The sequence below is a fragment of the Staurois parvus genome, unplaced genomic scaffold (genome assembly GCF_062004578.1).
Source record: "Staurois parvus isolate SC_StPar_1 unplaced genomic scaffold, SC_StPar_1.0 ptg000191l, whole genome shotgun sequence".
NCBI lineage: Eukaryota > Metazoa > Chordata > Amphibia > Anura > Ranidae > Staurois > Staurois parvus.
Genome location: NW_028317987.1, coordinates 2942753 through 2959259, shown reverse-complemented (window position 1 = coordinate 2959259; position 16507 = coordinate 2942753). Strand labels below are relative to the sequence as shown.

The following is a 16507-nucleotide window of genomic DNA, read 5'->3' as shown; positions in this document are numbered from 1 at the left end:
GCATCCAGCAAAGGACCAGCATGCTGAGCAATGGTCAGGGGCAGGGGTGGACTGACCATTTGGAAACTTGGGCACTGCCCGGGGTCAGTAGGGGGCCCCATGAGATGCCCCTGGTACCTTTTTTCATAGGCTTTTTTGAGTTTGGGCAGGGACACAGGGGCCCCATGATCCCCTATTGCCCGGGGGCCCCATGAGTTGTCAGTCTGCCCTTGGTCAGGGGATCAGCAAAGTCAGGTTGGTTAGCAGGCAGAGTTTATGGATCCAAACTGGACAGCAGAGAACCTGTAACATCAGGTTGGATAGCAGGTGACATGGTACTGAAGTCAAGCTGAATGCAGGCTGCATGCAGAGTGGCTGGAAGACAAAGTTGTGGCCCCAAATGGCTGAATGAGGCAGTTTATCCAAAGGCTGGATGGAACTTCTTAGACAGGTTTGAGCAGATATAGTTGCAGTAGGGTGAGCACCAGGAGTGCTAAATGCTCCTGACAATTGTCCAAATGTGACCAGTGGCCATATTTAGTCAGTGATGTCACTGCTATCCCCACCCCCTTCCTTACATGGTAGGGATTCCCAATGACATCACTGATTCCTGGGGATTTGGCAGTTACAAGTATCCGTTGCTTCCTTAGGCCCCAGTGCAGGAAGCTGTTATATATAAACGTGCGTTTGGTTTCAATTTGTTTTTTTGTATGAAAATGTCATTTTCAGAAATTGAGATTAGAGATGAGCGAATCGAACCAGGCGAACCGGAATTCGAGTCGAATTTCAGGAAATATTCGATTCGCGTCGAAACCGAAATTTTGCCTACTTCGGGTGCGCGAATCGAACATTTCCCGATCAGCCGGCAAAAGTGTCCCTGCAGTGAGCTCCGCTATTTCTGACAGTTCTCTGACAGAAGGAACACATGTTTAGCGGTTGAAACATTGTATCTATTAGTTTCCATTTAGGATACAGATGTTTCAACCGCTGTACATGTGAAGAAGCTGTGAGAGAACTGTCAGAAATAGAGGAGCTCTGCACATACACTTTTTGCCGGCTTGGAATTATTCTTCTTTTCATCCTACTTCTTCTTCTTTCTTCATCCTCATCCTCAGAAGAAGAGGATGAGGATGAGGATGAAGAAGAAGAAGAAGAAGAAGTAGGATGAAAAGAAGAATAATTCCAAGCCGGCAAAAAGTGTATGTGCAGAGCTCCTCTAAGTGTATCTGCAGAATAGAGGAACTCTGCACATACACTTTTTGCCGGAAACCGCTGTATGGAGGGAATGTCCCAGAACTGTCATAAATAGACTATTTCTGACAGTTCTGGGACATTCACTCCATACAGCTGTTTCAACCGCTGTATGGAGGGAATGTCATGGAACTGTCAGAAATAGACTATTTCTGACAGTTCTGGGACTGTCCTTCCATACAGCGGTTGAAACATTGTATGTATTTGTTTCCATAAATGGACTATTTCTGACAGTTCTGGGACTGTCCTTCCATACAGCGGTTGAAACATTGTATGTATTTGTTTCCATAAATGGATCCATTTATGGAAACAAATACATACAATGTTTCAACCGCTGTATGGAAGGACAGTCCCAGAACTGTCAGAAATAGTCTATTTCTGACAGTTCTATGACATTCCCTCCATACAGCGGTTGAAACCGCTGTATGGAGTGAATGTCCCAGAACTGTCAGAAATAGACAGAAACTGTCACAGAACTATCCTTCTTCTCATCCTTCTCCTTCTTCTCATCCTTCTTCTCATCCTTCTCCTTTTTCTCATCCTTCTCCTTCTTCTCATCCTTCTTCTCATCCTTCTCCTTCTTCTCATCCTTCTCCTTCTCCTTCTTCTCATCCTTCTCCTTCTCCATCTTCTCATCCTTCTCCTTTTCCTTCTTCTCATCCTTCTTCTTCTGCTTCTCCTTCTCCTTCTCCTTCTTCTCATCCTTCTCCTTCTTCTCATCCTTCTCCTTCTTCTCATCCTTCTCCTTCTACTCCTTCTCCTTCTTCTCATCCTTCTCCTTCTCCTTCTTCTCATCCTTCTCCTTCTCCTTCTTCTCATCCTTCTCCTTTTCCTTCTCCTTCTTCTCATCCTTCTCCTTCTCCTCATCCTTTTCCTTCTCCTTCTTCTCATCCTTCTCCTTCTCCTCATCCTTCTCCTTCTCCTTCTCCTCATCCTTCTCCTTCTTCTCATCCTTCTCCTTCTCCTTCTTCTCATCCTTCTCCTTCTCATCCTTCTCCTTCTCCTTCTTCTCATCCTTCTCCTTCTTCTCATCCTTCTTCTCATCCTTCTCCTTCTTCTCATCCTTCTCCTTCTCCTTCTTCTCATCCTTCTCCTTCTTCTCATCCTTCTCATCCTTCTCCTTCTTCTCATCCTTCTCCTTCTTCTCATCCTTCTCCTTCTTCTCATCCTTCTTCTTCTCATCCTTCTCCTTCTTCTCATCCTTCTTCTTCTCCTTCTTCTCATCCTTCTCCTTCTTCTCATCCTTCTCCTTCTCCTTATTCTCATCCTTCTCCTTCTTCTCATCCTTCTCCTCATCCTTCTCCTTCTTCTCATCCTTCTCCTCATCCTTCTCCTTCTTCTCATCCTTCTCCTCATCCTTCTCCTTCTCCTTATTCTCATCCTTCTCCTTCTTCTCCTTCTCCTTCTTATCCTTCTCCTTCTTCTCATCCTTCTCCTTCTCCTCATCCTTCTCCTTCTCCTTCTTCTCATCCTTCTCCTTCTTCTCATCCTTCTCCTTCTCCTTCTTCTCATCCTTCTCCTCATCCTTCTCCTTCTCCTTCTTCTCATCCTTCTTCTCATCCTTCTCCTTCTCCTTCTTCTCATCCTTCTCCTTCTCCTTCTTCTCATCCTTCTCCTTCTCCTTCTTCTCATCCTTCTCCTTCTCCTTCTTCTCATCCTTCTCCTTCTTCTCATCCTTCTCCTTCTTCTCATCCTTCTCCTTCTTCTCATCCTTCTCCTTCTCCTTCTTCTCATCCTTCTCCTTCTTCTCATCCTTCTCCTTCTCCTTCTTCTCATCCTTCTCCTTCTTCTCATCCTTCTCCTTCTCCTTCTTCTCATCCTTCTCCTTCTTCTCATCCTTCTCCTTCTTCTCATCCTTCTCCTTCTCCTTCTTCTCATCCTTCTCCTTCTCCTTCTTCTCATCCTTCTCCTTCTCCTTCTTCTCATCCTTCTCCTTCTTCTTCCTCATCTCCAAGGGCATTTAAATTAAAGGTACAGTGTTCTGCACTAATTTAAAGGCTCTCTGAAGCCTAGAAACCCTTTTTATAAGTCATCTTCGTAGCGGAGAAATTCGCATCGAATCGAATTTCATACTGGAATTCGCCGAATCAGCCGAATCGAATTTTTCATTTCTTCGCTCATCTCTAATTGAGATGTACAGCAATATTCTGGAAAAACCACCAACTTTATCAAATCCACCCGAACCAACGAATATACAAAACAAATGCTGGAAATACAAAACAAATTCTGAAGATGAATTGGGCCAACATAACGAAGGGGAGTAAATTAAATTCTTCAATGAACGAATGTATCCAAACTAAATGGAAATCTCCAGTATGGACACGCCTAGTTATATATAGAAGTGGTAGAAATGTCTCTTCTACATGTGATGATCGGCTCCTGAAAAACACGGGACCGGAACAGGCAAAGTTTGGTTTGTACTGTCGTCTCATCCCTACTCTCCAACAACTAAACCCAGAGATCATCCCAAGTGGTCATTGTATTTGTCGCTTACATTGGTGACCAATGGGAGAAGGACCCCCTTATATCAGTGGTCAGTGTAGTGGTCCCTTACATTGGTGACCAATGGGAGAAGGACCCCCTTATATCAGTGGTCAGTGTAGGCCTACCCAAACAAACGCTATCCCCACTCCAGTTGATCCTAAACTCAGCGGCTAGACTCATCCACCTCACCAACCGCTCCACATCTATCTCCCCCCTCTGCCAATCCCTTCACTGGCTCCCGATTGCCCAACGCATCAAATTCAAACTGCTAACTCTGACCTACAAAGCCATGCACAACGCCGCCCCAAACTACATAACTTACCTGATACCCAAATACTACCCTACCCGTGCCCTCCACTCCTCACAGGACCTCCTGCTCTCTAGCTCCCTGGTCTCCTCCTCCCACGCCCGATTGCAGGACTTCTCCAGGCCTTCCCCCATCCTCTGGAACTCTCCACCCCAATCCATCAGACTGTCGCCTACCCTCCTCACCTTCAGGCGCACCCTGAAAACCCTCCTCTTCAGGGAAGCCTACCCCAACCTCACCTAACACCCGACCTCACCTAACAACTAACCTCCTCCACTCCTCCCACCACTCCATCCCCCACAGCCATCTCCTCCTGTGCCACATGTCATGACCCACGGTCGCCACCGACCAACAGGCGACAATCGCACGACCACGACTAACAGTAATACGCCGCGCCCACGGCGTCAGACCCCAGACCTTCTCACCAAACTCGTGACCGAAGGACCAGCCAATCCAAAACCGCGGTGTGACGCGCGTAACAAGGCCCCAGCCAGCTGCACCCAGCACAGCGATTGCCCAGCTAATGGACTACAATCGGTGCCTGCAGCCTGAATGCGCTTGTTACTGGGTCGGGTTAATTACGCAACTAACCCTCTACTGCCACCACCACTTTTGTCGGACACTGGGAAACTCCCGTTATCAAATATACACTATAATGATTGAAATACTGATGTATATAGCACGGCCCGCGGACCTGCTATACAGAGATATACAAACAGTAGCGTCTCTTCAAAGGCAGGGATTCGTGAATTGCAAGTAAGCGCTTAGAAACAGTTTAACACTTTCAGAAAGAAAGATTTATTACTAAAAGCATCAGACAGATGCAAATAAATATTTACAAAGAGATGTCACAAAAATATATATATATGTATATAAAGACACAGCAAAGAGATAATTAGGAAGAAGATTACAGGGTTAAGTTACTTGCCCATATGCCTGGGTTTGCAAATCCAAGATGCAGAGCAGAAAGGTTCTTTGATCTCCTCTGTTACGATGTGTGTGTGAGTGTGACAAGCTCTAACTCTCTTGAAAGTCCCTCTCAAGGGGAGGGGGGGGCTCTGACTACACGTTTTGGGAGTGGTCATTGGGGAACTCTAAACTAAACTACCAGCTTCATTTCCCATGATATGAACCATACAGTTGACCTGAGGAATGTTCAGTTCTCGCGTCAGTTTGATAAGGTGTGGGGCTTACATAACTTTGGGTGACCAAAGTGAAACGTTCGTAGACAGCGTGTCTCCACTTCCCATGTCTTAGGTTGTTCCACATCATCTGCCAGGAGATAAAGTCTGCCTCACAGGAATGCAAGGGGGGGATGTGAGGAATGATTCGAGGAAGACCTCAAATACAGCAAGGAACAGGGGAACTCCGCTTCCAGCTCTGATGAGCTAGTTTGTTACAAAAGCAAATGTTGAAGGAGAACTCCGCTTCCAGCTCTGAGGAGCTAGTTTGCTACACCACCTTCCCTTCCCTCCTAGACTGTAAGCTCGAAAGAGCAGGACCCTCGATCCCCTCGTGTAGTGTATTGTCACTGTCTTGTCTCATGTTCTGTCCCCCTTGCTACTGTACAGCGCTGAGCAAACCCTTTGGCGCTATATAAATACTGTATAATAATAATAATCCTAACAGGAGTTCTGTCATTTTTCAGGATGTCAGGAAAAACATGTCCTCCGTCAGTAAATGTTCATGTTGTGTCAGTAATAAAAGTCCCGGAGGGTTGGGAACCCTGCAAGGGGGGCAGAGATATGTGACTGCCTAGTCCAGCCTTTCTCAGCCAGGGTTCCTCCAAAGGGTTCTAGGGCTTCCTTGTCACTTCATTGGGCTGTATATGGAAGTGTCACCGACCAGCCGTTTCTGGATACACAGCTTTGTCATCATTGCACACACACACCATTTTGTTTTTCATTCAATACAATTTTTATTATAATTTTACATTTAACAAGATTGAAGCATAAAAAACATTCAGGAAACAGTAAAGGCAGAAATCCAATTGGTCAGGAAGATCCCTTGTCTGGAATGTGGGGGCGGAGTCATTATTATTGGTGTACAATACAATACACAACGTGTTCCATTATTATAACAAAGTTTTGTAGAAAAGATCCCAACATAGAAAATGGGGGAAAGGAGGAAATAAAGGCGGATATGAAGGGGAATCTGTGTACGGGGAACACCTTAACAATCACCACCATTTTATTCTCCAGGGCCTCTGATGTCACAGAATAGATGTTTGGGGGTTTATCTCATCTTCAGGACCAAAATCTGCATTTTCCCATGTGTGCAAAATCATGCAGAAACAGCTCTGGCAGTGAGAGGGTTAATGTGGGCTAGATGGGATCACTCTGCTGGGGTGACATTAGAGCTCCCCCTAGCTGCAGCCTGGTAATAACATTGCTGGGAGGTCTCTTCATTTCTCTGCTCCATACTTCCCGTCTTTATAGAAACGTCTCCTGACATTTGGGGGTCTATTCATAGAATGTTTGTATAGCAATTCCCTCAGTGAGAGTTCATGTCCATTCCTCCTGTGTGAATGGGGGAACCAATGTTATTAGGATCACATCTCAGCTGCTGGAATGTCTTCCATTGATAGAAAATACATTGAAAACTTCTTCTCCTGATATCAATGGCCGACCCAATCCCACACTTCATCCATGTCTTTGGGGACCTCTGATCTCCTTATGAACTGTTTCTTCCATGATGAAGATCAGCCATGGAGTATATCTGAGGTGTATATCAGGGTGTGCTTCTTCCCCACATGAGAGCTGGGATGTCCAGCAACATTCATCTAGAAGACATTTCCCGCACTCAAGGCACTAATACACCTCCAGGGTTGTGTGGGACCCGATGTACAGGAAGAAAGGACTTCAGTGAGGAACATTTCCCTCACTCAGGACAGGAACGTGGCTTCTCCCCCGTGTGAGATCTCTGATGTTTGTAAAGACTGGACTTCTGAGAAAAACATTTTCCACACTCAGGACAGAAATACGGCTTCTCCCCCGTGTGAGATCTCTGATGTTTATAAAGACTGGACTTCTGAGAAAAACATTTCCCACACTCAGGACAAGAATATAGCTTTTCCCCTGTGTGCAATATCTGATGTGTGTGAAGACTGGACTTCTCTGAAAAACATTTCCCGCACTCAAGACAGGAATACGGCTTCTCCCCCGTATGAGATCTCTGATGTGTGTGAAGATGGAACTTCCGTGAAAAACATTTCCCACACTCAGAACAGGAATACAGCTTCTTCCCATGACAGGAATACGGCTTTTCCCCCGTATGAGATCTCTGATGTGTGTAAAGACTGGACTTAACTGAAAAACATTTCCCGCACTCAGAACAGGAATACGGCTTTTCCCCTGTGTGAGATCTCTGATGTTTGTAAACATAGGACTTCTCTGAAAAACATTTCCCACACTCAGGACAGGAATGCAGCTTCTGCCCCGTGTGAGATCTCTGATGTGTATAAAGACTGGATTTCTGTGAAAAACATTTCCCGCACTCAGGACAGGAATATGGCTTCTCCCCTGTGTGAGATCTCTGATGTGTTTTAAGATTAGACATTTGTGAAAAACATTTCCCGCACTCGGAACAGGAATATGGTTTTTCACCCGTGTGAGACCTTTTGTGCTCAATAAGAGGGAATTTAGAAGGAAAACATTTCCCGCACTCAGGACAGGAATACGGCTTCTCCCCTGTGTGAGATCTCTGATGCTTGGAAAGACTGGACTTTAATGAAAAACATTTCCTGCACTCAGGACAGGAATACGGCTTCTCCCCCGTGTGAGATCTCTGATGTTTGGAAAGACTGGACTTCTCGAAAAAAACATTTCCCGCACTCAGGACAGGAATGTGGCTTTTCCCCCGTGTGAGATCTCTGATGCTTAACAAGTCCTGATTTGTATACAAAACATTTCCCGCACTCAGGACATGAATATGGCTTCTCTCCCGAGTGAGATCTTTTATGCTCATTAAGATGTGATTTAAAATTGAAACCCTTCCCACACTCAGTGCAGAAGAAGCTCTTCCCTGTTGTTAGGCCGGCCCGGTCCCGAACAGTCTGAGGTTCCTCAGGATACGAGGAATCCGATGGTCCATCTACACTGGGTGGTGCCAGATGGACATTGGAGGGAGCCGGGTTTTCTCCTGGACTATACTGTGTGATGTCCTCATCTTCTACTTTCCAGTCTGGAGACAAAGTGAGACAATCCTCGGAGGTTTTCCTCATCTCCCGGCCATGGACTAAAATACAAAGACAAAGAGGATTACTAGACAGGAGCTGATTGGTTCCCCCAAACCAGAACTCCGCCCACATCAGGCAGCTTGGTCTCTGAGGAGCTTACAATTCCACCCTCAAGGGAACTAGGAAATGGCTCCTCTGATCTCCTACCAGGTCATTTCTTTATTCATGGACCTTAGTCAGAGAGTGAGGAAACAACCAGAACTGTCTTTTATAGGAGGGACAGTGATGAGGGGCCCCACCCCCTCTATCACTCATCGCCATCTTCCCAACACAAGAAGTACATAGTGCAGGGGTCAGGAGTATGTAATGTACAATATAAATTATACAGTGTAAGGGTCAGGACTCATAATATTGTATCCAGTAATCAGTGGAAGATTAAATGTTTACTGTAGATAAGTTGCAGAGATCCCACACCGCTGCCTCCCATCTCCTGAGACTGCACTCAGTGACTTGGGTCTGAGATACTACAGACATATCCCTCCACCCGGCACAGCCAGCAGACCACAGAGCAAGGAACCCTGGGAGAAATTTTCTGTCAGAGATCCTGTTAGCCCCAGGATAAGGGGTAGAAGACCCAATATACATGTCCCAGGTCAATCAACACCTATTGTGAACATCAACATATTTCTGCCAGCTGAACCCCAGAACCTCCATAAATCCAGTCTAGATACATAAATTGTGTCTGCAGCACAGAGAAGGAAGATTATCCGAGAGAAATCCAGGAATACAGGACGGGGAACACAGCTCAGGAAAGTGACCAGGGGATTACAGGCTGATATCACCCAGTCCCCGCCCTACTCTGGACCAATCAGTGAGCAGTATGGGTGGAGGAATGGATTTAGTGTTCATGACCCACCTGTGCTGATCTCTGTAGGAGTGTCCTCCTCTATAAATGTCCCCGTTATTCCATCCTCCTCCATAGACTGCTGATCATCCCTCACATACGCCTCTTCTTCTTCTGCTTTCACCTCAAATTCTATATCGATTGGATCTCCACTCTAAATCAAGGAAATGAGAAATTTCACCAAAAATATATAAATATAAGCTCACATGAAAAATCCACATATTTTCTCCTCAAATTCATGTTCTAGATGCTCAGTCCAACCAACCTTGTAACATTGAGGGATGGTGTGACCTTCCTGTGTGGAATCCCGGGAATACAGAGGACGGGGACATCTCTCTGGTGGGTTCCTGGTATTAGGTGGCTCCATCATATCCTTGTGTCCTTCTGAAAACTCCTCCATCACTCCATACTCCTCATCCTCCTCTTTATACTCTTCTTTAACATCAATATTATCATCCCCGAGGATTCCACTCTGAAAGATATAATAAAACATTCATTGTAACAAACATGCTGTGTATAAATCACAACTACCAATAATTGTCCTCATCTACCTGATGATGGTGAGGGATAGTGTGACCTTCCTGTGTGGAATCCCGGGAATACAGAGGACGGGGACATCTCTCTGGTGGGTTCCCATGACTGGATCCATCTGTAGGAAACACACACACTGACTGAATCCATTGTTTCTATGTGTTTATCAGATGATGGGGGATCTAGGTGGATCCTCCGTACTGCTCTCTCCTTTACAATAAAGTCTCCTCTTACCCGGTGATGTGAGGGGCGGCTGATTGTCCATCATGACGTCCTTGTAGAGATCCTTGTGTCCTTCTAAATACTCCCACTCCTCCATGGAGAAATAGACAGTGACACCCTGACACCTTATAGGAACCTGACACACACAATGATACAGTCACCATCCAGACACATCCCTTGTCTGTTACTGGAGAATGTCCCAGAATTCCCGGCACCGCTCACCTCTCCTGTCAGCAGCTCCATCATCTTCTTGGTGACTTCTAGAATCTTCTGCATGTTGTGTCTCTCAGGGTTTAGGGAGTCACATGGAGGCACTGTGATGGTCATATGATCACCTGACTTCAGAAGAGGAAATCTATGTATTGAGGAACCAATAGGAATGTCATGTTAGACTCCCAGAATCCTCCTCACCTCTCCGGTCAGGTCTGTGTTTTATTAATACAGATAAGAGTGATGTCATGTGACCTCCCAGAATCCTCCTCACCTCTCCGGTCAGGTCTGTGTTTTATTAATAGAGATAAAAATGATGTCATGTGACCTCCCAGAATCCTCCTCACCTCTCCGGTCAGGTCTGTGTTTTATTAATAGAGATAAGAGCAATGTCATGTGACCTCCCAGAATCCTCCTCACCTCTCCGGTCAGGTCTGTGTTTTATTAATAGAGATGAGAGTGATGTCATGTGATCTCCCAGAATCCTCCTCACCTCTCCGGACAGGTCTGCATTTTATTAATAGAGATAAAAGTGATGTCATGTGACCTCCCAGAATCCTCCTCACCTCTCCGGTCAGCAGGTAGATGATCTCCAGGGTGAGGTTTAGTATCTTCTCAGTCATGTGACTCCGGTCCTCCTCCATCCTCATTGGTGCCATCATGTGATCTATACAGGTCTCCTTGTAGACGGATAACTTTGGGAAATGAAAGTAAGAATGATTTGGATGGTATTGGTCACACAATAATAGAATGTGGATGTGAGGGGGGAATAGGAGGGTTGCTGGACATTGAAGAATTACTCCCCCCATGGGAAGATATTTAATCTGGACTGTTTAGGGTTTACAAAATTTTCAAGGTCCCGGGACCCTCTTGACCTGCTGCATCAGAAATCCCCTTTTCTCTGTTGGGTTTGTTTGGTCTCTGAACTGGTTTTGATGAGTTTTAGATCTGCAGACAAGGAATGATAAATATGATCCTTCCTATGACTAGTTTGCTCTGGCCGGAGTTGCTGGATAATTGGCAGAACTCCAGCTGCAAGGCTCCAATCTCCAGCAGCCTGCTTACTGACAGGAGTGATGTCACTGTCACTCTCTGCAATAAGAGAAGAGATTGGATAGCAGGAGGATGGGGCTGGTGGAGTAGAGAGCTGTGGGGGAGGAGTCTGTTCTCATCTCTTCTATGTGTGGGTAGGAGGAGGACAGCAGGGGGGAAGGGTTTGATCTCTTAGTTGCCAAGTATTCTGAAATTTCCAGGACATTGTACAGAGGGGCAGTGGATTTTTCTGGCTCTGAATTCCAGTACCGGGCACTGCCAGATTCTGTGGTATGGGAAGGTATTGGACTGTCCGCCCATTAAGCATTAATGCTATGCAAACAGACCTCCCCAAGGACCAAGTGTCATTCTTTGTTCTATTTTGTATCTTGACCAGTGAGATGGAGAGGTGAAGACTCCCTACATGTGCTGGCAGGAGTTCTTTAAGGAGGTCAGAAAAGTAAGTGAAGGAGGGGTGGGAGGACCATCAGAGACCAAGTGTTCCTATGAGCCCTAAAGCCCCCTCTTACCTCAGAGCCTTGCAGCCTGAATACCCCTCAGAGGCCCCCACAGTCCTTCAGCCCCACTAACCTCTCAGAGTTGTTCAGCCCTATTACTTCCTAACAGGCTCCCAAAGTTCTTCAGCTACTCCACCTCCTCAGAGGTCCCAGAGTCCTTTAGATGCAGGAAACCCTCAGAGGATCCAGAGTTCTTTAGACCCACTACCTCCTCAGAAACCCCTCAGCTCCTCTTCTTCCTTCATTTTCCTCCCTCTGACACCAATGATGGAACATATTCTTCATGGCCGGCTGGGGAATATTTTCTTCCTCCTGAGCAGCAATGTAAGGGGCTCTATGTTCCATACTCCTGACCCCGGCACTCCATCATTGTGTTGGCTGCATAGTGTAATGATTGCCCATTGGCTGCCTGTGTAGTGTCATCGTTGCCCTTTGTAGGCCATGTATGGTCAGGATGGTCCTTGTCTTGTCTATTTATTGTCAATGCTGTTTGTTTAGAGGACCATATTACTAGAATTTATCTCCACAATGAGGAGAATGTTCCGGCCCCGGAAGTGGGGGAATGTTCTGCCCCTGAAGGGGTTCATCTGGGTTCCCACACTATATATGTGTGTATCATCATCTGCTGGAGAGAGATAAAAGATGTCACAGTGACTATGGAGGAAGAGGATGGACATGACTATGGAGGAGGAAGACGGACGTGACTATGGAGGAAGAGGACGGACGTGACTATGGAGGAAGAGGATGGACATGACTATGGAGGAGGAAGAGGACCGACGTGACTATGGAGGAAGAGGACGGACGTGACTATGGAGGAAGAGGACCGACGAGACTATGGAGGAAGAGAATGGACATGACTATGGAGGAAGAGGACAGACGTGACTATGGAGGAAGAGGACAGACGTGACTATGGAGGAAGAGGACGGACGTGACTATGGAGGAAGAGGACGGATGTGACTATGGAGGAAGAGGACAGACGTGACTATGGAGGAAGAGGACGGACGTGACTATGGAGGAAGAGGACGGACGTGACTATGGAGGAAGAGGACGGACGTGACTATGGAGGAAGAGGACAGACGTGACTATGGAGGAAGAGGACGGTCATGACTATGGAAGAAGAAGACGGACGAGACTATGGAGGAAGAGGACGGACGTGACTATGGAGGAAGAGGACCGACGTGACTATGGAGGAAGAGGACGGGCGTGACTATGGAGGAAGAGGACGGACGTGACTATGGAGGCAGAGGACAGACATGACGAGGGTTACTGGGTGTAAATAGGAAATAATATCTTATTACCTCCTCTGCTGTCACTTCTGGTAATGTCTCTTCTCTGCTTCAAAGCCACTTCAAACTTCCTGCCCGACATCACTTCCTGTCTGTACCTGACTACACTTCCTGTCTGTACCTGACATCACTTCCTGTCTTTACCTGACATCACTTCCTGTCTGTCTTCCATAGAGACTTCCTGTCTGGATAGAAGTGAGATCTCCACCTTGTGGAGCTCAGAGGAACTGCAGCCCCGAGAAACATCTGTAAGGCTCTGTTCACACCTTTGCGGTTTGCTTTTTGTTCTTTTCGCAGTTCATTTTGCGTTTTTTAATGTGTTTTTGATATGTTTGTAAGGGAGAATATCACCAGCACACCGAGGATCACCAATATGGGTCCAAAAGTTTTAATGAACGATCACATAGTTACTGCAAGGCAATGTTTCAGAGTCTCGCAGGAAGCCTTCATCAGGCATGTGACGGAGGAGTCATGCGAGTCTCCAAAGCATTGCCTTGCTGTAACTATGTGATCGTTCATTAATACTTTTGGACCCGTATTGGTGATCCTCGGTGTGCTGGTGACATTCTCCCTCGCTGATTCTGTTCAGTTCCAGCCGACGGTCGCTGCAGCACCCACTTATACACACAGCCATTTGTAACTCAGGAACATGATGCGTTTGGATTGTGCACTTGCATGTTGATACGTTTGTGACGTGTTTTTATCACGTTTTGTTTAGGTCTTTTTTTTTTCCTTTTTTAAAGTGGACTTTTTTTTTGTTGGGCAGAATAAAAATGCAAAAATGCACAACCATGCATTTCAGCAGATTCTCCATTGAATTCTATTGTAGCAAAAATGCTGCTTTTTGCTTTTAAAAAAGTCCCGGGCCCTTTCCAAAAACACAGCAACTCAAAAAAGCTTAGATGTGAACATGTCCCATAGGAAGCCATGTTATGTGGACTGCAGTGGGTTTTTTGTAAAAAGCAAAAAGAACTAAAAAACGCATTGGTGTGAATGGAGCCTGAATAATCATTCCTGTAAAATATCTACCTTACACGGCTACCAGGGAAATTCATATATAACACAAGATAAGGAAGAACAAATCATTCTAGCTCTTATGGAACCAACACTTTAACAAAGATATTTTATTACATATAGAAGACAAATTAAAACAGATTCCCTCTGAAATCAATCTTTTTGGTGAAGAAAATGTAAAAATATTATTTAAAGTATAAAAATATCTATCAATCCACTGATAATGAAGATGTTAGACATAAATGACAAGGATGTAATGGTCACAGAGGAATGGTGGTGGAGATCTCTCAAAGTAAGAACACTTCCTTGAATGGTTCTATAAATAAAGAATGAATCCTGGAGGGAATAAAGCTGTAAAGCAATAAATAATATATAAACTGGGCCATCCACTTCATCCATAAAGACATTGTGATTGAAGATCTTCTAGATCACATAGAAGGAGGACTCATCCATGATTTCATACATTTGTTTGGAAGGATAGAACAATCCTCAGAAGGGAACATGTAGGATGACAGGAAAGGCTCCTGACTGGTGAGATCCTCCAAACATAATGATGACATCCATGAACTGGAGCGAGCTCGTTGGGGTGATAAAGCCAATCTGGAAACACTGTGTAGACGTTCTCCAAGAACTCAGCACACTCCAGGTGTGGAGAAAGTCTCCAGGTGGGTTTAGCCTGTCATTTATCATAGGTAGAAATGTCCACACATGGACTTCCACAGGGACCCCCAGACTACATATAGATCCTGTACAGTGTCCCCAGGTTTCTAGGTGGGATTAGCCTGTCATTTATCATAGGTAGAAATGTCCACACATGGACTTCCACAGGGACCCCCGAGACTACATATAGAACTTGGAGGTATCTGTAACATGGAACAGGAGTTTGTGTTGCTGGAAGACTGGTCAGAGCAGTGGAAATTGCAGTTCAATGTTTCTGAATTGTGGGATGGGGATGGGTATCGGGTACAAAGCTCCCTGGGATGGGCACACTTTCAGGGACAGATACCAGTCCAGTGATGTGGTGTCACACAGTGCAGTGTTTATTGGTGCTGATTACAGGTGCTGTACAATGTTCCACAAAGTAACGGCAAAACCCTCAAAACCAAAATCCTAGCCGTGTCCCGGCACTAACTACACAAACACGATTCCTGACTATCAGGGTACTGGGGCAGTGGCCATTTTTTGTTCTGTTGAATTATTGGGGAGGAGACACACTGGACACCTTGGCTGCCATTGTGCTATACGCTGGGTGTCCGGTGCGCTCCTGTACCTTTAACCACCTCCTGTCCGGCTGCTGTATATAAACGGCCGGACGGTGGCAGTGCAGGGGTGGGTGGCCATTTTTAAATGGCCTCCCCGCCCCCTGCTTGTGTGCGCTCCCTGGGAGCATGCAGCACCGCAATCCGGTGCCCGCTGTGTCCTCCAGACACAGTGGAACACCGTTCATCGTACGGGACCTCTGTGCGAGGTCACGATCATGTGATCACTGATTGGCCAATCAGTGATCACATGTCACTTCTGACATCATTGCTTACTACGTGTGAAATCTGTAAATGATCACAGAGGTGACATGGTACAGGGCTATTCACAACAGCCTTGTACTATGTGACAAGCTGTGACCAATCACAGCTCACACAGTACTTCTCAATGGCTGCAAGAATGCAGCCAGAGAGAAGGAGAAATTATTCCTCTTTATGAGTGTAAAAGCAATCAGTGTAAAAAATAATTTAAAAAATCTTCATCACCCCCCACAGGTAGTACAGTGTCACCATGGTGACAGTATGTTAAAAAAAATAAAAAAAATAATAATATAAAAAAATAAAATAAAAATGTTAAAATATTTTTTAAAAATTATAATTTTTGGTTATAAACTAATTTGGGTTATTTTTTGTTTTACTAAAAAGATAATGGAATACATTTTGGCCAAGATGTATGATGAAACACTTTTTTTCAAAATTTTTGGACTTTTGCATTTATAAAGCAAAAAAATAAAAATCCCATTGCTGAATAAATACCAACAAAATAAAGTTTTATCTGTCTCAAAAAATGCTAAAAAAATCATATGGGTACAGTGTTGCATGACCGCACAATTGTCATTCAAAGTGTGACAGCGCTGAAAGCTGAAACTTGGCCTGGGCAGGAAGGGGGTGAAAGTGTCTGAACTTGGAGTGGTTAAAGAGGGGTGGGTTCCTACAGGTCCACCTGCCCCTGGTCTATCCATTAAATACATGTGCCTTGTAACAGAACCGGTACCCGACCGCACTTGGGTATATTCCGTTATACCGCAGCTTCCCCTGTCCGAACACCATCCACGGACCACACCCTTGAAATCCCTCAGGAAAAAGACAGCACCCAGCTCTTCTTAATACAGAAAGCCAACACCTTTTATTGTACACAAACAACATGTTTTATACAGAGGGCGGGGAAAGACAACCAGGGACAGGAAACACATTATCAGCCCACCCTATCAGTGGGAAGGGCTACAGTATAGGCAGAAAACACCTCATCACCCCTCCCCATCCAACCAAGACACAGAACAATGGGATGCAGCCATGCGGCAAAGGACATTGACCAACCCCCACACCAATACAC

The 16507-nt window shown here is 45.5% G+C and overlaps 2 protein-coding genes across 2 annotated transcripts in view; one reads left to right on the top strand and one right to left on the bottom strand.

Moving 5' to 3' along the window:
- LOC149461871 (uncharacterized) overlaps positions 1-8377 on the bottom strand; it is a 51274-nt gene extending 42897 nt beyond the window's left edge. Inside the window, exon 1 of the mRNA XM_089677654.1 lies at positions 6919-8377. Coding sequence (XP_089533780.1) covers positions 6919-7987 — 1069 coding nt within the window. The 5' untranslated portion in view covers positions 7988-8377. The remainder of the gene's footprint in view (positions 1-6918) is intronic.
- The window catches only part of LOC149461864 (uncharacterized), a 309357-nt gene that overhangs the window by 27083 nt on the left and 265767 nt on the right, over positions 1-16507 (top strand). The gene's annotated exons all lie outside the window — the stretch shown is intronic.